This window comes from Amia ocellicauda, chromosome 5 (assembly GCF_036373705.1).
Source record: "Amia ocellicauda isolate fAmiCal2 chromosome 5, fAmiCal2.hap1, whole genome shotgun sequence".
Lineage (NCBI taxonomy): Eukaryota > Metazoa > Chordata > Actinopteri > Amiiformes > Amiidae > Amia > Amia ocellicauda.
The window spans coordinates 36,330,544-36,353,414 of NC_089854.1; the positions used below are offsets into that span (position 1 = coordinate 36,330,544).

Below are 22,871 nucleotides of genomic sequence, written 5' to 3' on the forward strand. Positions count from 1 at the left end.
ATGCTGGAATACCCATCCACGACCCATTTTCAATGCCCTGGCTGAGGGAAGGAGGTTCTCACCCAAGATTTGACGGTACATGGCCCCGTCCATCGTCCCTTTGATGCGGTGCAGTTGTCCTGTCCCCTTAGCAGAAAAACACCCCCAAAGCATAATGTTTCCACCTCCATGTTTGACGGTGGGGATGGTGTTCTTGGGGTCATTCCTCCTCCTCCAAACATGGCGAGTTGAGTTGATGCCAAAGAGCTTTTGGTCTCATCTGACCACAACACTTTCACCCAGTTCTCCTCTGAATCATTCAGATGTTCATTGGCAAACTTCAGACGGGCCTGTACATGTGCTTTCTTGAGCAGGGGGACCTTGCGGGCGCTGCAGGATTTCAGTCCTTCACGGTGTAGTGTGTTACCAATTGTTTTCTTGGTGACTATGGTCCCAGCTGCCTTGAGATCATTAACAAGATCCTCCCATGTAGCTCTGGGCTGATTCCTCACCGTTCTCATGATCATTGAAACTCCATGAGGTGAGATCTTGCATGGAGCCCCAGGCCGAGGGAGACTGACAGTTATTTTGTGTTTCTTCCATTTGCGAATAATCGCACCAACTGTTGTCACCTTCTCACCAAGCTGCTTGGCGATGGCCTTGTAGCCCATTCCAGCCTTGTGTAGGTCTACAATCTTGTCCCTGACATCCTTGGACAGCTCTTTGGTCTTGGCCATGGTGGAGAGTTTGGAATCTGATTGATTGATTGCTTCTGTGGACAGGTGTCTTAATAGAGGTAACGAGCTGAGATTAGGTGCACTCTCTTAAAGGGAGTGCTCCTAATCTCAGCTCGTTATATGTCCACCATGGCCAAGACCAAAGAGGCTGGAATGCCTGGGAGCCAGAAATCTTGCTGATTGATAGGGGATCAAATACTTATTTCCCTCATTAACATGCAAATCAATTTATAACTTTTTGAAATGCGTTTTTCTGGATTTTTTTGTTGTTATTCTGTCTCTCACTGTTAAAATACACCTACCATTAAAATTATAGACTGATCATTTCTTTGTCAGTGTGCAAACGTACAAAATCAGCAGGGGATCAAATACTTTTGTCCCTCACTGTATATACACACATATATACACGCACACATATATATACACGTATGTGTATGTAAAATTTTGTAGCCGCACTCTCACTTATTAGTTATTTAGACCAGACTTTTATATTATTACAGTTTCATTTTATTGAATAACTCACACTCACAACGTGTTTTCGACACTGCTGTGTCTTCATCAGGTAGCCTTTACAATTACCTAGCAGGTGTCTTTTAAATAACCTTTAAAAAGACAATTAGTTATTCAATAATATTAATATATAAATACACGTGTGTGTGTGTGAGTGTTATATATACACACACAAACACAGTACTGTGCAAAAGTTTTAGGCAGGTGTGAAAAAATGCTGTAACGTATGAATGCTTTCAAAAATAGTCATATTAATAGATTATATGTATCAATTAATTAAATGCAAAGTGAGTGAACAGAAGAAAAATCTACATCAAATCAATATTTGGTGTGACCAGCCTTTACCTTCAGAACAGCATCAGTTCTTCTAGGTACACTTGCACACAGTTTTTGAAGGAACTCAGCAGGTAGGTTGGCCCAAACATCTTGGAGAATTAACCACAGTTCTTCTGTGGATTTAGGCAGCCTCAGTTGCTTCTCTCTCTTCATGTAATCCCAGACAGACTCGATGATGTTGAGATCAGGGCTCTGTGGGGGGCCATACCATCACTTCCAGGACTCCTTGTTCTTCTTTACGCTGAAGATAGTTCTTAATGACTGTCGCTGTATGTTTGGGGTCGTTGTCATGCTGCAGAATAAATCTGGGGCCAAGTAGATGCCTCCCTGATGGTATTGCATGATGGATAAGTATCTGCCTGTACTTCTCAGCATTGAGGAGACCATTCATTCTGACCAAATCCCCAACTCCATTTGCAGAAATGCAGCCCCAAACTTGCAAGGAACCTCCACTATGCTTCACTGTTGCCTGCAGACACTCATTCATATACTGCTCTACAGCCCTTCAGCAAACTGCCTTCTGCTACAGCCAGATATTTCACATCTTGAGTCATCAGTCCAGAGCACCTGCTGCCATTTTTCTGCACCCCAGTTCCTGTGTTTTCATGCATAGTTGAGTCGCTTGACCTTGTTTCCACGTCGGAGGTATGGCTTTTTGGCCGCAAGTCGTCCATGATGGCCACTTCTGACCAGACTTCTCCGGACAGTAGATGGGTGTACCAGGTCCCACTGTTTTCTGCCAATTCTGAGCTGATGGCACTGCTGGACATCTTCCGATTGTGAAGGGAAGTAAGCATGATGTCTTTCATCTGCTGCAGTAAGTTTCCTTGGCCGACCACTGTGTCTACAGTCCTCAACGTTGCCCGTTTCTTTGTGCTTCTTCAAAAGAGCTTGGACAGCACATCTGGAAACCCCTGTCTGCCTTGAAATTTCTGCCTGGGAGAGACCTTGCTGCTGCAGTAGAACTACCTTGTGTCTTGTTGCTGTGCTCAGTCTTGCCATGGTGTATGACTTTTGACAGTAAACTGTCTTCAGCGACCTCACCTTGTTAGCTGAGTTTGGCTGTTCCTCACCCAGTTTTATTCCTCCTACACAGCTGTTTCTGTTTCAGTTCATGATTGTGTTTCAATCTACATATTGAATTGATGATCGTTAGCACCTGTTTGGTATAATTGTTTAATCATACACCTGACTATATGCCTATAAAATCCCTGACTGTGTGCAAGTGTACCTGGAAGAACTGATGCTGTTTTGAATGCAAAGGGTGGTCACACCAAATATGGATTTGATGTAACTTTTTCTTCTGTTCACCCACTTTGCATTTAGTTAATTGATAAATATAATCTATTAACATGTCTATTGTTGAAAGCATTCTCACTTTACAGCATTTTTTCACACCTGCCTACAACTTTTGCACAGTACTGTGTATATATACACACACAGCTCTGGAAAAAATTTAGAGACCACTGCTGCAAAATTATAAGTTTCTCTGGTTTTACTATTTATAGGTATGTGTTTGGGTAAAATTAACATTTTTGTTGTAGGGGGAAATTTTACTTTTATTATTTCCTTAATATTCTCTATATATTATTAATGGTTTCATGTTGCTAATTCAGTCTGGTCTATAAAGCAATCATTCATTTATGTTTACTCTGTTCTGGGGGCTACTTTAATTATTAGTTCTTAATGCATTTCTGTCCGATGGGTTACTTCAATCAAGAATTGTCTTCTCATTATTTCATTCAGCCACTGTCTTCTAGGATATTCAATCAGCTGAAACAGTTGATCAGTAGTGTAAAGGTTGTGTGTTTTGAGGCACAGGTATTTGGTTAAGGACTTACAACAATGTCTTTGGTGCTGGTCAGCATTCTTGGGCAGCAGATGTTTATCAATCAACTCATCAAACACTTCAACAACAGCAACTAACTTAGGTCTGTGTTAATTATTATGTATGTGGTAAACTATGTTGTACAACTGTATTTTAATGAGATGTAATCGCTTCCGACAGAGAAGACTGTAACCCAGACTGTCTCTGAAGATACAAAAAGACTTCTCCAACTCACATCCTCAGTTCTTTTCTTCACTTCATGTGAGATGAGAGCTCCGGGTTAACTTGTATTTATGTTTTCTGTAATAAACGTATTACTTCTTCATCGGTGTATCCTGGGATTTACTAAAACCACTCCATTATTTTATTCTATAAACTACTGACAACATTTCTCCCAAATTCCAAATAAAATTATGAATGGAATGGCTGACATACATGTAGAGATGCTGATTTAAGAAACATTTGCAGTGGTCTCTTAATTTTTTCCAGAGTTGTTTTATTTATTATTGTTTTATTGCCACTGCAGAAGTGTGCATGCTTTGCAAAATAACAGTGCATTGTGAAATACAATCACTTCTTACTTGTCTTCCACTATCAAGGTCTTTATCTCTCTTACTGAAAAAATCTTTAGTCGGTGGAATGACAAAAGGGTTACTTGATTTTCCATCATCTTCATCTGGTGAAAAATAAAAACAAAATCTAAAACACAACTGTAGACATTACCACAATAGAGAGACAGAGAGAGACCTGATCATCACTGATGTCATTAGGTCTATTCATTCTCATTTTAAAGTCTGTCATCACATACAAAAGTAAACAAAACCAGTATTTTTTCTCTCCACAAACAATATATTATTATTGATAGGCTATTCCAAAATCACGTATATACTGATTAAAAACTGAATAGAAACATACTTCCAGCATTATTATAGCCTGCTTATACTTTTGGAGGGAAACGTCTTTTTTATATATTATATTATAATTAAATAATTCGTATTTTTCTTAACTCTTCTTATTAAGATGATATATATTCAATGCCTAAAGACGGCATTTATTTTCATTACATTAGAGTCATGCAGTGAAATAATAAAATAATGAATATAAAGGTTAATTAATAAAAGTAAAGCAACCATTATAATCTCGTGATGATGATGATGATGATGATGATGATGATTAAGAAGAAGAAGAACGAGCAGTTAAGTTTTTCCTTTTAACTATGTGCTTTTTAATCATATATATAGTCTTTAATGTTGTTGATCTCTTTACGGTGTCGATATCTGTAGCTTACCCACTGAATCCGGCCTGCTCGTTGCGGGGATTTGCGCAGTTTGCGTGAGTCTGGTCTTTGGGCCGGTAATGCGAGCTGCAAAAGAAATTATCATCATTACCCAAACTATATGAACTGTTTTTTCAGTGTGAACGTTTTACCGTAAAAATATACCTTACCCGTATCACTCAGAGGTGACTTCAAGACGTGTGACTGAAACTTTGCCATGTTTGATTTCCAAAACGTTACTGCTGCAACACATAAAACAAAGTGAACTGTCCACACATCCCATCTAAAACCAATCAATATAGTATTTCTGGCTCAAAACGTTATATAATACACGACAACACGGTCAATGTCAATAAACACAACTTGCTGCACAGTAGATCGATTTAGGTATTCATGGTTTCTTAATCATTTGGGCCAAACCGTTAACCTTATGTTCAGTTAGTAGGCCTACCTAATGTGATTCATAGAGATCCTGTAGCTAAAACGACGTCCATATATCTGTATTATTTATTGTTTATCAATTGTTTTCAAATATAATGTTATGGTTTCTTAACATACATTAACTTACAGTATGTCAGTGTTTGTCAAACTAACTTCCCTACCTTTTCGCTTCCTACACAATGTGTTCCTGCCACCACAGAGTTTCCGTTTGCCAAGAGAAAATAACCAACTTTTTATCAGTTGCACAATTTAAAAAGTCAAATGTAAACAACTTATTACTTCAATTAAGGGTTCTATTAAGTAATTGAGAGCTCGGATGGAACAAAAACCAGCCGGGTAGGGGCTCCTCCAGGACCGGGGTTGAGATCCCCTGTTCTACAGATATTGATTACATCAAATTCTCAGTATTTGAGGCTCATCTCAAGAACTGCTGCAACATCAACTGTTAAAAACCATAGACATTGAACAGTTGTCCCAATGTTTCCCCCAGTTGTGTTTCCTGTTAGAGAAACTGATAAGATATTTCCGTACTGCGTTGGCTTAGAAAAAACACATTACCTCCCCCCAGAGCACAACCACAGTTACCTGGCGTCTGTTTATAAAACCCATCTGGCTACAACCAGAAATTGAAGGTCCCATAATTAACTGAGAGGATTTAAGATTTTCCAAAGGCACTGATATATCAATGAGTAGGTGCCACAGCGGATCCCTTTTAAGAGCTGAGGGCACATACAAACATTTCAAATGAAAACAACTATTTATTTAACTGTGCATTAATGAGACACAGAATTAAAACAACACTTCCATGAACAGAAATATACATTCTGTAAAGATATCTAAATAGCCTATTAAAAAGTAATTTCTAGATGCATGCAAAATTATACAAGGAAGGAACTATAGGCCAACTATTACTAATGCTTGGCTAGTTGATGATGATGATGATGATGATTATGATGAATATTAATAACAACAACAATAACAATAAGCTAATCATTATTGCCAATAACAGTAATGGAAAGGAACAATTATTAGTAGTTTTAGAGGTTATTCTCTCAGTGGTCACCTTTAAAAAGGGCCAGAGTTACCTGATGACTAAACCCCGCCCACTGCAGAGCACTTTGCCCGTCAGTCAAATATTCTCCCTTTTCACCAGCGGCTCCCTCGGTCCGCAGGTTTATCCCTCTTTGCTTTTCTGCGGGGTATTTACTGTCATTAACAATGTCTAAAGAATTTAAACTGCTTGTCAAAAACGCGAAACAAGTAGTTTTGGTTTGTAATAACGGCGAGAGATACCTAACGAAAGATGGGCTGCAACACATTGCACTGACTGACAATGCCAGTCTGGTAATCGGACAGTAAGTGGGTTCCAACTACGCATCTCACAGTAATCTTTTGTAGTTATACAATATAGATACCAGAGGCTGTCTGTTAATTTTGTTCAGGATGTCACACAATTCAACTATTAATGAATCCATTAAGCCAATCGTTGCATACAGGTTTATTTATTGTCTTTTTTTTTTTTTTTAAGAAATAATATAAATGTGTAGGATCTGCTGCAAAACAAATCGACCGTTTTATTGACTAGTGAAATCCTGACTCTTAGATTAACACCTTTTTCAATAGGGTCTTTCTTTATTGCCTTTAGCTACATACCCCCACAAGGGGGCAGTTTTTGCTTAGGGGGGCATTTCCTAAACTTCAATATTCTAATCATGGGGAAGAGTTTATAGCTACTTTATAGATTTTATAGAAACTTTATACATTGTTGTAGTTTATAGATACTAAAAGTGTTTTATTGTAAACATCTAATATATATGATCTACAGCTTTATAAAATATGAAATATGTAAATACTTTCAGTTTACATTCGTACTAATATTCACGTGGAAATACATTTACATAGTAAGGGTACATTTATTTATTTATCTCCTCTCCCTCGGTTAGCAGGTAAAATAGCAATAATACAGTAGTATTTACACTCACATATTAGAGCACTGTTAAACTGCTATTCACATGGTTATTTTAAGAACTGGATAAGATGGAGTGCTCAGATTTGTAATTAATCTCCAGTGTTTGTAATCGTATATGGAATATTTCAATATGGTATGATAACACTGGTAAATACATGTGGGTCAATGTGCTGATTCATTTTGTGTATCCTCCTCAGAGATGGTCTCCTGAAGGCTGTGGGGCCAGCTGACAGCATTGACTCTCAGTTCAAGGCTGCCTCATTTGAAAATATAATTGATGCCTCTGGAATGTGTGTCATACCAGGTATGTCCTGATTTATAAGCATTTTAAATGAGGCTTATGTGTAAAATAGATAGTATACAGTGAAGCCCTGGGGTGATCCCAAAGTGTCTTTCGTCTTTACTCTTTTTTTCTGAATTACAAATTGAGCATTTTGTGTTATTACATTATTTTATTTTTTATGCTCTGATTTACATCGATCAGCCATAACATTATGACCACTGACAGGTGAAGTGAATGACACTGATAATCTCGTTATCATGGCACCTGTCAGTGGGTGGGATATATTAGGCAGCAAGTGAACATTTTGTCCTCAAAGTTGATGTGTTAGAAGCAGGAAAAATGGGCAGCGTAAGGATCTGAGCGACTTTGACAAGGGCCAGATTGTGATGGCTAGACGACTGGGTCAGAGCATCTCCAAAACTGCAGCTCTTGTGGGGTGTTCCCTGATGGCAGTGGCCTCTTTCAGCAGGATAATGCACCCTGCCACAAAGCAAAAATGGTTCAGGAATAGTTTGAGGAACACAATAATGAGTTCAAGGTGTTGACTTGGCCTCCAAATTCCCCAGATCTCAATCCAATCGAGCATCTGTGGGATGTGCTGGCCAAACAAGTCCAATCCATGGAGGCCCCACCTCGCAACTTACAGGACTTAAAGGATCTGCTGCTAACGCCTTGGTGTCAGATACCACAGCACACCTTCAGAGGTCTAGTGGAGTCCAGGCCTCGACGGGTCAGGGCTGTTTTGTCGGCAAAAGGGGGACCTACACAATATTAGGCAGGTGGTCATAATGTTATGGCTGATCGGTGTAGTTGACAATAATATCAATTGCTTGTATCTTCAGGACTGATAGACGCACACACTCATCCAGTATGGGCGGGGGATAGGGTCCATGAATTTGCAATGAAGGTAACCGCTCTGTCTGTCTGTTGAGATATGCAGAATTAAATCCTGTCAGTAAAGCTTTGCTAACATAGAGCTGAATGATGTACCTGTGTTCAGCTGGCAGGGGCAACATACATGGAGGTGCATGAGGCTGGGGGCGGCATCAACTACACCGTGGAGCACACCCGCCGGGCTGCCCCGGAGCAGCTGCTGGGCAGCCTGAAGCAGCGGTTGCTGAGGATGCTGAGGGCCGGCACCACGCTGGTAGAGTGCAAGAGCGGATATGGATTGGAGCTGGACACCGAAGCCAAAATGCTGTCTGTCATTGAGCAGGCTCGCCGGGAGCTCCCCATAGGCATCTCCGCCACATACTGCGGAGCGCATTCGGTGCCCAAGTAAGCTGCTGAGCAATCCTGCTAATCTCACTGGTAGTGTGTGCAGTCAGAAAACGCCACCACCCCCCCAGTGTGGTATGAGGGGTATCAATACTATGCCAAGTTCCCAGATGGATGTATTCACCCTACTGAGCTCAGACACGATGAGCTCTGTTACATATAGAACTATATCATGTTTGGATTTAGGATCATTGCCCTGAGTTAATACCTGTGCACCTTGGCTGGTGTCCTTCTCCAAAAACATGGTTCCTTTGGCATTCCTGAAACAGTATTTTAGTTGTACTGGCATAGAGAAGTCTCCTTAATTAGGCTGACATTATTGTGCTGTACACCTGCATCATTAAAGCTGCAGAACACGGTTGTCCATTTATGAAAAAAACAGTGACCAGAGTAATTATTCTCTCCTCAGATAAAATCTCAAGGTGAAGTAAAATTTGTTTCTTAGAAATAAAAACAGTCCAAAATCTTTTGCAGGGGGAAGACTGCAATGGAGGCTGCCAACGAGATCGTTAAAGTTCATCTCCCGGCACTGAAAGACAAGATGTGCCAAGGCGAGCTCAGCATTGAGAATATAGATGTGTTCTGTGAGAAAGGCGTCTTTGACCTCAGCTGCACCCGGAACATTCTGCAGGCGGGAAAAGACATGGGGCTGCAGATTAACTTCCACGGGGATGAGCTTCATCCAATGCACTCAGCAGAGGTGCTGCTTTAGCAGTTATTTATTCCAAAGTGTCAGTGCCGAGCTGGTGTCTCAAAAGTGATTTTGTGTGATTTTGAGCGAGGAAGGCTGACCTCCTTCCTATTCAACACTAACAGCAAGGGGAACATCATGTTGGCAGATTGAGTGAAAGGAAGGAGTACAGATCTGTTATAATGTGATTGTTTACAGGCCTCCTTGGCCAGTGCTATGTCTCTGAGGAATACAGATGGCTGACCCAGCAGAGGATCCAGCTTATCACTGATGTCCATTGTTTGACGCAGCTTTTCCTAACTTCTGACATTGTTTTTTTCCAGCTTGGCGCTGAAATGAACGCCCTGGCTATTAGCCACCTGGAGGAAGTGACCGACGAGGGGATTACCGCCATGGCTCAAGCCAAAACCTCCGCTGTCCTCTTACCAACAACTGCCTATATCTTAAGGTATGTGAAGACAGGCACAGAGCAGCATTTCCAAACATTCATACCAATTGTCATTGTCATCCCTTTTATTATTTATTTCTTGTTGATTTATTTTATACGGCCATACATTGTGCAATGGGTGTCACTCATTGTATGTATTGTATAGAATGAGAAAAGTACCAGTTACTGATATACCAAGACATAAATAATAAAAGGGATGGTAATGACAGACGCCCATCATAGACTGGTTGACTTTTAATCAGTAACTCGTACTTTTCTCATTCTATACAATACATACAATGAGTGACATTGCACAATGCACAATGTATCACCGTATAAAATATATTAAAAAGACCAAGGAGAATATATGTTTGCTCTGCTCTTTAAAACAATTATTTCTCATTAATGTTGAGATTAATTTCTAAACTCGGAATGCAAGATGGAAGCATATTGGAGTCAGGCTATTTGAAAGAGAATTATCTGGTTCCATTTACTTGTTGTGTGGAATTATTTTTCTTTAATGCTGGACAGATATCAGAGAGGAATGCTCTAACTCTGCTCGTATTGCAGGCTGAAGCAACCCAGAGCCAGGGCCATGCTTGATGCAGGGGTCATAGTTGCTCTGGGCAGTGACTTCAATCCCAACGCCTACTGCTGCTCAATGGTAGGTGTCTCAGTCTGGAGCCTAACCTGGACCACAGACCAGTTACACAGCATATGTAATAAGCAGATAAGAGCTTGGATTTTGGGGTGCGATCTGGTCGAGATGTAAGCAGGCAAGAGTGTTAATCTGGTGCTGTCACTAGGCAGAACCGGCCTTCTAAATACAAGTATGCGCCCTGAATCATTTTAAGAGACTCTTCACTGTTGTTGCCTTTCTTGCCACAGCCCATAGTCATGCACCTGGCCTGTGTCAACATGCGAATGGCAATGAACGAGGCTTTGGCTGCTGCCACCATCAACGCTGCCTACGCCCTGGGCCGGTCCCACTGCCAGGGCTCTCTAGAGGTCAACAAGCAAGGAGACCTCATCATCATCAACTCTACACGGTACGCTTGCACTCGCATCACACACACATGGGCAGATGGAGCCTTGTAGATTGACCAGTTGCCAGCAAGAAAATTGAGTAATTGAGAGCTTGCTACCAGTGCTCTACAATCTGTACCGAAAACAGAACACCAGGGGTGAACTATGAAAAATTTCAATTATTTATCGCTGTGATTTGTTTCTATACATTTCCTAGGTGGGAACATCTGATCTACCAGCTCGGAGGACACCAGGAGCTCATCCGCTATGTTGTTATCAAAGGAGTTGTGGTTTATGACAACAGCAACACCATGGACTACTAAACCACCTGTATATCTGTGTACCTGTGTGCATGTCGAAGGGAAATGTAATTGACCTCAATTAGAATATCATCACCTTTTGGCATTTTCCTTCATAATTGATATACACTGTATTGTAAAAGAGTTACTGATGTTTTCCCTTGGTAATTATGTATCTGTATAGCTGTTCTCATGAAGTTCTTTTCCAGACATCTGATGTTTAAGTATAATTAGAAGCATTCCTGTCTTTCAAAAATAGTACACTTGTGATTGATACCTTGAATGAAATACACACGAATCCCAGAGGCCATAGAGCAATAACCCTTCATTTCTAACCTGCAGGTCTTTTTCAATAAAACCTATTCAGATAGGTTAACCTATGCTGTCTCTCATTGTCATGTGCACCCAGTGCATATTTATCTGTATAGTTTCTGCATTTGTATTGTTATCCTCTGCTTGTTGTTCCTACTTGTAAAATTCCTAGCCATACACACCACTATTGACACAGCGTATCAGGGGATTATTTACAGTGGTCAGTTTTGTCTCAGTTCTTTGAAATCAAATCTACATTATCTACAAAGCAAGACCTTTTTGTTTTCTAAAGCTAAACTTTTCTGATATTTGAAGGTATGTAAATAATGAATGAATATTAACCATCAGATCTAGGTCACTGTGGATAATGTAACGTTCTGTGCTTTGAAGGTTTAAAAATTAATCAAGTTTGAGTCTGAACCAAAAAAAGCCTTTGAGAACCTAAACATCAATATATGGGAGGTAATTCCCATCTTTCCAACAAACAATAAACTCAGACTGCTGTGTATATATCATATTATTACTGAAGAATCTTTTTTTTTCAATACAAAGGAATATGAAATACACACGTACCTAAAGACTACTTACATATAGTACCTTAAGAATAAACAGACTATCACAATTTGACTGTTTCTTTTTTGTTTAGTTTTTTTGTTACTGTTTTCATTTCTGCCAAATTGAAAGTTAGTGAACTTGAAACTGTGCTGCAGCCAGGTGTTTATTCATAAATATTTTGCTAGGTTTTCCATGAAGATTACTTAAAATGTTTTGTAGCTGGATAACTTTAAACAGAAACTAGTGCCAAAGAAGACTAATCTCCCAGTATAATTATTTGGAAAAGGATTACTTGTTTGGTACTGCCTTTTTGGAAATGATCCTCATAGTAGCATTATCTAGTTTTGTGGGTATCAGACCAGACAAAGATAGACATATTCTGTTTCTTTAATGGAACTCATTAAAAAAGAGAAAATTATTTAAATATCACCAGGCAATGTAAACAATAACTGGGTATAATTACACTTAATAGGAGAAAAACACATCTCTGAAAACAATCACATAACCTTTCAAATATCCATCCATCCATCCATCCATTTTCGAAACCACTTATCCTGATGAGGGTCGCGGGGCCTTTCAAATATTTCAAACTTATTTGGTAAAGAATGGTAGTGTTTGTAGTAAAGGTAAATATACATTCGGCCTTCTTTACATAGGACGAGTGTAATGAAAAGTGCCGGTTAACCCTTGTCCTCTCATAGATTATTATGGAGTTACAGTCCGAAGTTTACACCCCCCATCTGAACTCAGCTCAGACAGCTAAACAAAATACAACATTTTGGTCTGAAGTCTTACAATGACACCTCTTCATAATCCCAGTTTTGTGATATGGTGCATTATTATAAAGGGAACATTAACATTTCATCAGTTCTGGCAATACATGAAGACCATAATATAAGATTAGGGACTGGTACAATCTGCAGGCAGCAGGGGAACACATGCCCAATTACATTTGGCACTGTAACATGAGTATGGCTTCATATGAGCTCCTAAACATCTGGGACATTGGCTTCCAATGTGGAAGTTCGTAAGCAGGTATGAACTAAATTAGTCAAGGACAACAAGAGGTACCAATTCTACACCAGGGAGATGATGAAATGTAATTCATAATAATAATAATAATAATAAACCTAGAAATTACTAGGATTACATCCTTAAACCTCAACCTGGACGTCATATTTCATGAAGTCCAAACACAATTATTTTCTCTTCATGTACTATAACTTGAATGAATACAAACACCCCATTTTGGATTGTTCATTTTATTGAGCCACTTAAGCCAGTCATCAGTTGTATACAATAAAAACAGAGGTAGAAACAAGACATTTTATTCACAACCAGTTTTATCTTCATTTATTAACAAATAATACCAAGTTCAAAATAAAGTTTATATTTGAAGTGTAAATTCCAGAAGCAAACAACTTTAATACCTGCTGCACTATGAAGAAGTGAAATTGCTTAAAATAGATAATTAAGTATGTCTAACGTGAGTGCCTAGATGTACGAAAATCGTAAGGTATAAAAACAGCCACTGTCCAAGTGTGCTACTAAAATCTTCTGCTGCTTTGCGATTCAACATTAAAAGCACATTTTGAAGCACTGAAGCTTGCGTACTTTAAACACGAGTTGTTGGGTTTTTTCCCTAAGGGATTGGTTAGTGTCATCTCATCACTTTGTTAACACAGATATACAATATAGTGGCTGGGATTGCTCGTCTTCCTTTCGTCAGTGATCGCATTCGTGACGGACGCGTTTCCGTGGTGACGCCGGGGATTCCAGCACAAAGGCTGTTGGCGAGACGGGCCGAGATTCGGGAATGTGTTCCAGACTGTACTTCTCTATGTAGGGATGCGCTACTTGCCACACCTGCATATGAGAAAAAATGGCAATGCAGTTAGTTACAAGACCTAACTAACAAATCCTATGGGAAGGTTGGTGGTGCTTTGGGAGCAATTACTTGTATGAGAGAAAGCCTTCTGTGCCAGTGCTTTCTTATTAATATACAACTACTTGTGCTGTTAAATACATTTAGCATACTGTCCTTCTTGCTGAAATGGTAACCAGGGTCTTATTACATCTGTACGTTGGCTGTGGAGATCTTCTAAAGCCAAAGCATGCTGCTTTCAGTCAGTTCCCTCCAAACTGTTCAGTGCTTTGGGAGGCTATGTCTTCTTCTTCTTATAATATACAACTATCATTATTTTCTGGAAAATTCTAATAGAAACTAACCTTTGCTGGAAGTAAATACAAAAACACTTGCCTTTTGGTCTAACAGTAGTCTGTGAACGGCCTCAATGTCTGGAGCCATGAAGCGATCCTTAACCCATGGCCTGAGAGCAAGAACAGAACATTAGACAAACATTAACCTGTGTTTGGCTTTCCTGAGAGAAACAGATCTGTGTAAATACTCGAATTTTGTTTAACTTACTTGACAACGACACGGACGAGGTCATAGACTTTCTCCAATGGGGTGGTCGTCCTCAGGGGGCGGAGAAACTCCATCGCCTGACAGGCTGCCAGCAGCTCTATGGAGAGGACTAAAATAGAAAAATAGGACCCTTTATCTATCCCATGTCCATGATGTTGAAATTCATATCAAAGTTGCACCCATTTATATAAATACCTCTTGGTGATTGATATCCCATTAGGATATTCCCATTCCCTCCCTGTGAATCATGATACTTGGCATTCATTATATTGTACGTTTCAGTTCCCAAAGTGATTGTATTTTCTGAGCTGATGCATTTTGTTTTCCTAATTCCAATTTGAAAAATATGTATATTTTTTGAGACGTGTATTGCCTGTTTAAAGAGTGTTGAAAGTTTTGACAGAGCTTTTGTGTCTGGAAAGGTGCGGCCCACATGCAGATTCGGAAATAAAATGAAGTGGAAATGAAGTGTGCAATACACTGTCAGAATAGATACATACATTATCATTAATATTAATTAATAAATATTATCTTGCATTTATTATAGTGCCTTTCATTCCTTTCACTGGACACAGTGCTGTGGGATCTGTAAGGTCATAGTGTCTCGTCTAAAAGCTACTGGTATCCTCAATCTCTGGCAAACACTCTGAGTGGGAACAGTTTCAAGCTTGTGCAATGTGACTTTGTTGAATGAAGAGTCCATCTTTATGAGTGATAAAAAAAAAAGATTGAGATATAAACTACGACTGCGGCCAATGTCCCTAGTACAGGCTTCTGAACCAGGTTTTAAAAGCAACATTGGTGCCATCGTGCTTTCCGAGTGTTCTGCTGTGCTCATGAAAACCCCACTGCTGTGTGTTTTTAGGCAGTGAATGGCTCAGAGTCAATTATTATTAAAGAGAGGTTAATGTGTTCTGGCTTAGGTGAATAGTCAGAGGTCACATGCAAGATCAATTATCTGTTGAAATGAGATAAGCAAAATATACACAGGGAGAGGCGTAATTAAAAAAGTGCCCTGACAGAATAAAATGAGCTTCTGTCCTATATATAAAGCACAGGGCAACTATTAGGCAGTGGGGTATTTTGGAAAACAAAGACATGCCCCCACCATGCACTTTACAATTCTTGAATATTGTTCTTATTGCCTAATTCACATACCTAGCACAGCTTGCCTGATATGGGTATGTCCTGAATCACTGTTGCTTCTTCTATCATTCTCGTGTGTGATATGAATGAATAGGTTGTATCAGGCCACCCAGATAGATCCCCTAAGAGGTGATATATGTAACCTCCAGATTAATTTAGATCCCTGATGCGGTGTAACTAAAAGCTGTTCTGGCAAAGAAAATTGTGGGTGTATGCAATATTAGCAAATCTGTCAAATTTAGGAACTCATATCTATAAATAGACAATGTTCAAACGTATTACTGTTTTGATTATCTACCTGATCAGACCTTCTAAAAACAAAATTATATGCATATGGATTGTGCATATGAATTCTCCAACATTTTGAAAAGCAAAGCCAATTTCAAAAAATCCAATGAAGAAAATAATAAGTTCGATTAAGGATTAAATTAAGCAATTGAGAGCACAACAGGAATGGAAACCAGTGGAGGCCCTGGAACAGGGCTGAGAGACACTGCTCCACACCATCCTTCTCCTGCCTCGTTTGCTGTGTGCTGTACCTTTCTCCACATGCTCCACCACTTTGAGGGCCTTCCTGGCCGCCCAGCCACCCATGGACACGTGGTCCTCAGTGGCAGCACTGGTGGACAGGGAGTCCACAGAAGAGGGGTGACACAGCACTTTATTCTCCGACACTGTGGGGACAGGACTGAGTTACTGAGTGGCCACAGCTCCCCAAACACCACGCTCGCTGACAAAAGCGTCACCAAACACGTCAGTCTTGATATCACAGTCTTTCAAAATAGTGTACTGGAGTGCCTGTGAAAAATTAATATCTGCGTCTCCTGTGAGATAATGGCACCTAATTTGTCCTCTGTTATTAAATTGAATACATTATGCCAGGAGACTCAAAGGTAACTTGCACACAGCCGCAGTGTTGGTTGCATGTTTTTTGTGCCCAGTCACTAAGTTGGTCCAACTAGCTTGATGGAACGGATGGATTAAGTACTCCTCTATGCTCAAATGGTGTACTTTGAGTCAAATGAAAATTTTAAGCCATCAGGTGTAAAATAAATATTTCATATTATATCTAATTGATAAACACCACTGTTTCTATTCTGTTCATGTACTCAGGAAAAATATTTAAACACAAAATATTTTCATATCAAACAGCAAATATTACTTAATATTAAGTAATATTACTGAGTAGTTCAACATTTCCACTGACTGGCAGCACTTACTGACCTAGAGCCGCAGCAGTGCAGTGGGCGATCATGAACCCTGAGTTCAGGCCGCCCTCGCTGACCAGGAATGCGGGCAGCTCGCTCAGAGAGGGGTTACACAGCCGCTCAATCCTCCTCTCACTGATGGAGGCCAGCTCGTGCACCCCAATGGCCAGGTAGTCCAGAGCCTGAGGAAACATCTGACCCATGACCACCTTCATAACGACACAGGTTTCCAGGGGGACTACTGCTAGGTTCAGCCTTGATCTAGTCACCCTAATAAGCAATCAGTTTCATGAGCACCTATCGTCAATCACACTGTACTGATTTAAGAGAGGGGTTACTTTGATGTAACGAGCTCATGTACACAATTAGATTCATTACAAGAGCAGCAAGTTCCCATGATCTTTGATAGCGTTCGTGATGAGGCTTCACATGGAAGATCACATACGTACCTTAGCTGGATATTCGCCATGAAAATTGCCTCCTGAAATCGTCTCTCCTCTCTCAGCAAAAACCATCTTTAATGCTGATTAAAGTTCAAACTGCTGTAAAAACATGAACTAGGGACAAGACAGCACATTCACACACACAACCTGACATGGAGTTCAGAGCAGCATCAGCAAAATCTGTAAAGACCTTCAAGGTGGCACAACACAAACACACTACAAATCTTCTGTTAGAAAGAATTAAAAGGATTGATTTACGAATGACAAAAAAAAATCATAAAAGGGTGGTCATGCCTGATGTCACTTTTCATGGTATCTATATTACTTAAAATTGTGAAAAATGTCTCAAATATTTCTGCCACCAGGGCTATTTCTTGCAAAGCAGATTTTGAACTTTTATCTAGTTTTATCCAACTGTTTTTCCTATGCACCTGCTTAGCTGATTCTCTTGTAAATCCTCTTTCACTTACTGTGAGGTATTTGTCTCATAAGTACGAACATCTTACCAGGAGAGTTATCAATGACTGCACAATTATTTTTGCACTCCAAAAGCATGCATTTAACAAGAGGTATTTACAATAAATCACTTACACTTTGACACGGGAGTTTTAAAAGGAGTTCAGGATAAAACAACTAATATTAAAAACATTTTTTACACTCATCTTCACCTCAGTTGACTCATACCAAGTCATTTTCTTTTCTGTTAATGACTGACACAAGCATGCTTCCATTCATATCCAGTAGAGTGTTTTACATGCACAGAAGACTGTTTTACACCTCATTGAACAGCACTAAGCTCGACACTAGAATCATTAGAGAGTCATTTTCCCCATGGCTGCTCCTGTTATTTTGCCTATCCTTCAGGCTCTAAAGGATACAGGGTTGTCGGTGGCACTGTTGATTTCTGTGTTGATGATGTTCTTGACAAAAGCTATGGTGTCATTGACCACTCCATGGACCTGGAAGAGAGGAAGGGGGTTGTCACCAGCTTGGCAAGCTTATACAAATTAATACAAAGAGTTTAACTATCTGACAGTAGTTCTGATGTAATCCATATTGTGGCCCAATGAGTCCTTACCTGAGGACAGCAGCGTAAGGTATATGCATCCTGAACTCTATCACAGAATCTGTGGCTCTCTGTTAAAAAGAGAGGAGATGTCCAGAGTGAGTGATCGGAGCGATGATGTCATAGTAGAAAGTGGGAAGATGACGTTGCTAGTAAACACTGTCGTGAACAGTTCACCTGCAATTTCTGAAGGGTGGTGGTCGGAGTCCAGCAGGGATCGGAACCTGAAGGCAACCTCTTTCTGCCCAGGGTGAGGCCGCAGCTCATGGATATCTGGGGGTCAGAGCACCAGAGTCATTCCCACCCTCCAGCTTGGCTTTGTGAAATACAAGTTACCGGGGACTACTGTGGGGACGTCATTCCTCCTATCTTTCCCTGAGCTGGGCAGAGTGTACAACCCCCCACATGTCAGGGGCGTTGCGAGTGTGTTGCTGGTTTGGCGCTGAGTGGATCGGGCACTCGGAGGCGTGCCTGAGACAGCGGTTCAAATCTGGGGGGGAGGCTCTGACCACACACGCTATATGAGGAGGCTTCACTGCTTCAGAAAAAGTGATTTCTCACTGTTTTTAGCATCTTATCTTTCAAAGGTACTGTTTAACAAATGTTTTGCTCATTGATTTGTTGTTAGGTAAACAATCAAAAACAAAAGAAAACATCCTTTCCACTGTTCGCTGCCCCCGGCCCTCTGACCCTCCCCCTACTCCCTGTCTCACCACTGTCGAAGGCCTTGGTGGTTCCCTTCAGCACCTCCAGTGTGAGGGCTGCGATGATGTCAGCCTGCCTGGCGATGGCTTGGGCTCTCTCCACGGCCTCCGCGCCCAGAGACGTGATCATCTGGGTCCCATTGATGAGGGCCAGGCCCTGGGCACCAGACACAGGCAGAGAGTGAGACACACAAACCAGGCCTTCTTACACTGCATCGCTCACATTAGTGGTGCAAAACAGTTCCATGAAGCAGAATCCTTAGAATTTTCTCGAAGCTGGGTCAACATTGAGCGAAATGTATCATTGATGGATTCTGATACTTTATTGAACAATATTTAGCCAACTAAAGGGTTTCTGGGTAGGCATTATGATTTAATCTGGGACTCATTCTCTTAGAGCGAAGAGACTGTCATTAAGTACCTCTTTTGGCTTCAATGATATGGGAGACAGTCCATGAGCCTCCAACACCTGAAAAAAATTGAAGGGGTGAGTGGACAGGAGACGGGGGAAGACAGGTAACAAGAGAAGGGTCAACAAGAGAAGACAATTATATTGCTCATGGGCAAGGACTCATATTTAACACTTCACACAGTTTTTTGTGACACAGCAAAAGTGGTAAAATGATCTAGTGACAGGCATGCTTCAGTTTCAAACCCACGCCCCTTCTTCTGTGTGTCGTTAAAGTGTGTGAGGTGGGGGGGGGAGGCTGTGCTAAACTCACGTATTTGGCATCGGCCCATCCGCTCTTTGGTGACCACATCTTGCCCTCTCCCATCAGCCCCAGGGCCAGGTGCGACAGGGGGGCAAGGTCTCCACTGGCCCCGACCGTCCCCTTCTCAGGGACGTAGGACAGGCAGGAGGCTGTGGAGACAGGGAGGCCACAGTCAGCCCTCGCACACCACAAAAGGTTTCTCATCACATCTCACTGAGGACCAGGCCACCAGCTCAGAGTTACCATTGAAGGCCTCGACCATTTGATGGAGGGTGGCGGGGGAGATGCCGCTGTAGCCTTTGGCCAGGACGTTGATCCTCAGGGCCAGGAGCATCCGGGAGCGCTCAGGGCTCAGTGGCTTCCCAACACCTACAATCACCAGCACAAACAAAGGCTGCGTTGACAAGGGTGTTTTAGTCAAGCCAGATGTCCTACTTTGAGTGTCCTACTTGCCGATGTAGCATCACTGTTGTAATTCAGCTTCACCCCTTTATATTGGACACTTAAGGAACCACATTTGGCACGACTGAAGCTTGAATGTAAACAGAGCTGAAGAAACAAACTTGAGTGCTTGAGAACTGACATTTATTTGAATAAAAAAGCAGATGGCAGGAGCCTCATCTGAGCATCACATTGCTCTTTACAGATGGTATAATTGTTTCTATACCTAATACCTGAAGGACAGAAAATTGCCACTCACCAGCTGAATGAGATCGAACCAAGTTTTCCTGTAATTCCCTAAAGACCAACAGAAACACAGGCAGCATGATTGGAATTGGTGTGAATCGTCCGGGAACATTTTGGTACACAGTAAAAGGTCAATATCTACTCCGACAAATTAATTTAAATTAGTAAAAGTAAAATTGCAGAGGGGGGTCAACATTAACTTACACACATTTGCACACATTCAAAAATCACTAGGGTGGCTAAAAATTCCCAAAATACCTGACTCAGTGACATGACAGTGACAGCATGGTGGAGACTATTATACTTAGCAGGAAATATTATGCAAACTTTGGAAACAACGTACTTGAGTTTACTATTCGGTATAACTGTTCGTGCAAATTTGCCAAATCCTGTCGTGATTCCATAAACGACTGGAAGGGAAGAACAAAAATATTAAAACCAGATTTTGTTAAAAAATGTATCTGTTACTTTAAAAAGAAAAAAGAAAAAACATGTTTTCCATCAGTGGGTGCTGGTACCTTTATTTTCCTTGACAATGTTTTCTAGAAGTTCCCTGGATTGTGCAACTCTGTTATCTGCTTCTGGAGTAAGCTAAAACAAATATCAAATGTCAACTATTTACTCGATTCATTTGAATAATAAAAACAATGATCTATGTGATAATATATCAATGTATTGATTGCTATGAGTTAATTGAAAGGTTTTTAATATGTTTTGTTTTCATATGCCTGATAAAATACACATACACATACCCATACAAATGCTTGTCTGATATTAATTATAATAACTATTATTAGTAGTATTATTATTATATGGAGATTGATTACCTTAATCTTGTAGAGCCCTTTCCCTAAATTGACTAGATCCTTTGAAGTGAGATGGTTGCCATCCAAGAAAATATACTACAAACAAGAGAGACCAACATAAAACAGGTCACTGGCTGATTTCTGCAATCTGCGCATATGCGCACAAGAAGGCGAAGAGATGGTCTTAAATGAAAGTACTCACTTCATCGGGTTCTCGGTAGGATGAGGTACTGTCAGGAGTTGTTAAAGAAAGTTGTTAATTGTACATCACAGTGTGTAAATGTGACCCTGGTGCTACATGTTTCTAAAGGATACAGATAAGACGCTCCTGGCTGAGATGGGATGAAATCCTGAGGCATCGTATCTCCTTCGATCACTGAAATGAAATTTGAGACATTGAAATTGAAATTGTGACTAAAAATGACAATGTCCCCATTGGAAGATAATTCCAATGAATTCTTAGAATTCCAATGACTAATTATAATTCCAATGAAATCCACACATTATGAACTTAGGAGCATAACCTGAATGTATCATAATATTCAGAGCAACCCGCTACCCGCACATGAGTTTGCAGCTAAGCATGCATTTAACTTATTCAAGTTATTGCAGTGGTTTAGTACTTAAAGTGATACCTAAAACCAACGAGAATGCACAAATAGAAAGATCGTCATTGCTATGTTTTTCTGACCACCTGTGTCATTTTGCATGCGTTCTTTTCAGTACCTATTTCGATAAAATCGTTGTCTTCCAGCACGTCCTCTATAGTGTCGTCCGCGTCCAGCAGCCCCTGTCCCTGGCAGCGCCGCACGGAGAAGCGGACCTCTTTCACCGAGCTGAAGCCCCCATTGTCGGGTTTATTCTTGGCGTATCGCCGCAGAGCCTCCACCCCCAGCCACTGCACCGTGTAGGAAGCGTCCTTGCAGGGGACGGTGAGCCACTCGTCCCGCACATGCACTGTGAAGCGGGGCATCGCTGCTCAGAGGGGCTGCCGCAGTACCTCCCTCCAGCGGGGCGAGCGGCGCTTTTACCTGTAGCTGCGCATCCCGACGGACAGACGGACAGACGGACAGACACGGCCACCAATCACCGGTGGACACACTAACCACTCCTGACATGTGCGCTGTTGGTTAACGGGGGTCCAGTTTGTTTAATATTTGAATGCGCACGACTTAGTTAATACATGCTCAATTAATCAATTCTATAAGAATAATAGTAATAATACAAAATGTACTACAAAGCAAACCAGTAGCTTATATTTTAGTCATATATATGGAAGGTTGTGGGTTTGTTGGGGCCACAATGTTATAATCTTTCGTGTTACAACACCACCACAACAAAGTAATTTTAACAATATCGCAGCACCAAAGCCGGACTTGCTCACTTGCAGTAATGTTAGCTGGGTATCCATACCTATGATGACATTGAAAACATTGGCTATTAGGAAGTATTCAACCCCTTGGACTTGTTCACATTTTGCTGTATTATAACCTGAACATATGATGTATTTACATTTCAGCAGAGATGTCGCTCTTAATCTCTGAACAAGTGATTTTATTTGGGTTACGTTTGATAACGGACAAACTGCAAATCATCGGTAAAACCTGTCAAATTACTTGTGTTTAATCACTACTTCTGACTATTATTGTCATTTACATACCTGTATAGTACGCCTAGTCAATTACTTACTGACACATACTCTCACTACTCCAATTCCTGACTT

The 22,871-nt window shown here is 40.7% G+C and overlaps 2 protein-coding genes and 1 long non-coding RNA gene across 3 annotated transcripts; 1 reads left to right on the forward strand and 2 right to left on the reverse strand.

Annotated features, from left to right (window-relative positions):
* Positions 1-3,927: 3,927 nt before the first annotated feature.
* Positions 3,928-4,910, reverse strand: LOC136750183 (uncharacterized). Its single transcript, XR_010816836.1, has 3 exons — positions 4,837-4,910; positions 4,679-4,753; positions 3,928-4,066 (listed from the first exon to the last, which is right to left on the reverse strand). It is a non-coding gene; the product is annotated as an uncharacterized LOC136750183 (long non-coding RNA).
* A 1,335-nt stretch (positions 4,911-6,245) lies between these two features.
* Positions 6,246-12,019, forward strand: amdhd1 (amidohydrolase domain containing 1). Its single transcript, XM_066705009.1, has 9 exons — positions 6,246-6,462; positions 7,274-7,380; positions 8,202-8,266; positions 8,360-8,637; positions 9,112-9,337; positions 9,652-9,776; positions 10,326-10,419; positions 10,644-10,804; positions 10,999-12,019. The coding sequence occupies exons 1-9, from the start codon at positions 6,326-6,328 to the stop codon at positions 11,102-11,104; spliced, it is 1,299 nt and encodes a 432-aa protein (XP_066561106.1). The 5' UTR covers positions 6,246-6,325; the 3' UTR covers positions 11,105-12,019.
* Positions 12,020-13,193: 1,174 nt separating this feature from the next.
* Positions 13,194-22,238, reverse strand: hal (histidine ammonia-lyase). Its single transcript, XM_066705010.1, has 20 exons — positions 21,875-22,238; positions 21,464-21,524; positions 21,351-21,378; positions 21,170-21,244; positions 20,861-20,933; positions 20,686-20,752; positions 20,356-20,393; positions 19,899-20,024; positions 19,665-19,804; positions 19,364-19,411; positions 18,952-19,099; positions 18,416-18,511; positions 18,251-18,309; positions 18,051-18,131; positions 17,179-17,244; positions 16,746-16,911; positions 16,061-16,195; positions 14,376-14,484; positions 14,208-14,277; positions 13,194-13,813 (listed from the first exon to the last, which is right to left on the reverse strand). Exons 1-20 carry the CDS (start codon positions 22,119-22,121, stop codon positions 13,673-13,675), a joined length of 1,974 nt encoding a protein of 657 aa, XP_066561107.1. The 5' UTR covers positions 22,122-22,238; the 3' UTR covers positions 13,194-13,672.
* Between the last annotated feature and the right edge of the window lie 633 nt (positions 22,239-22,871).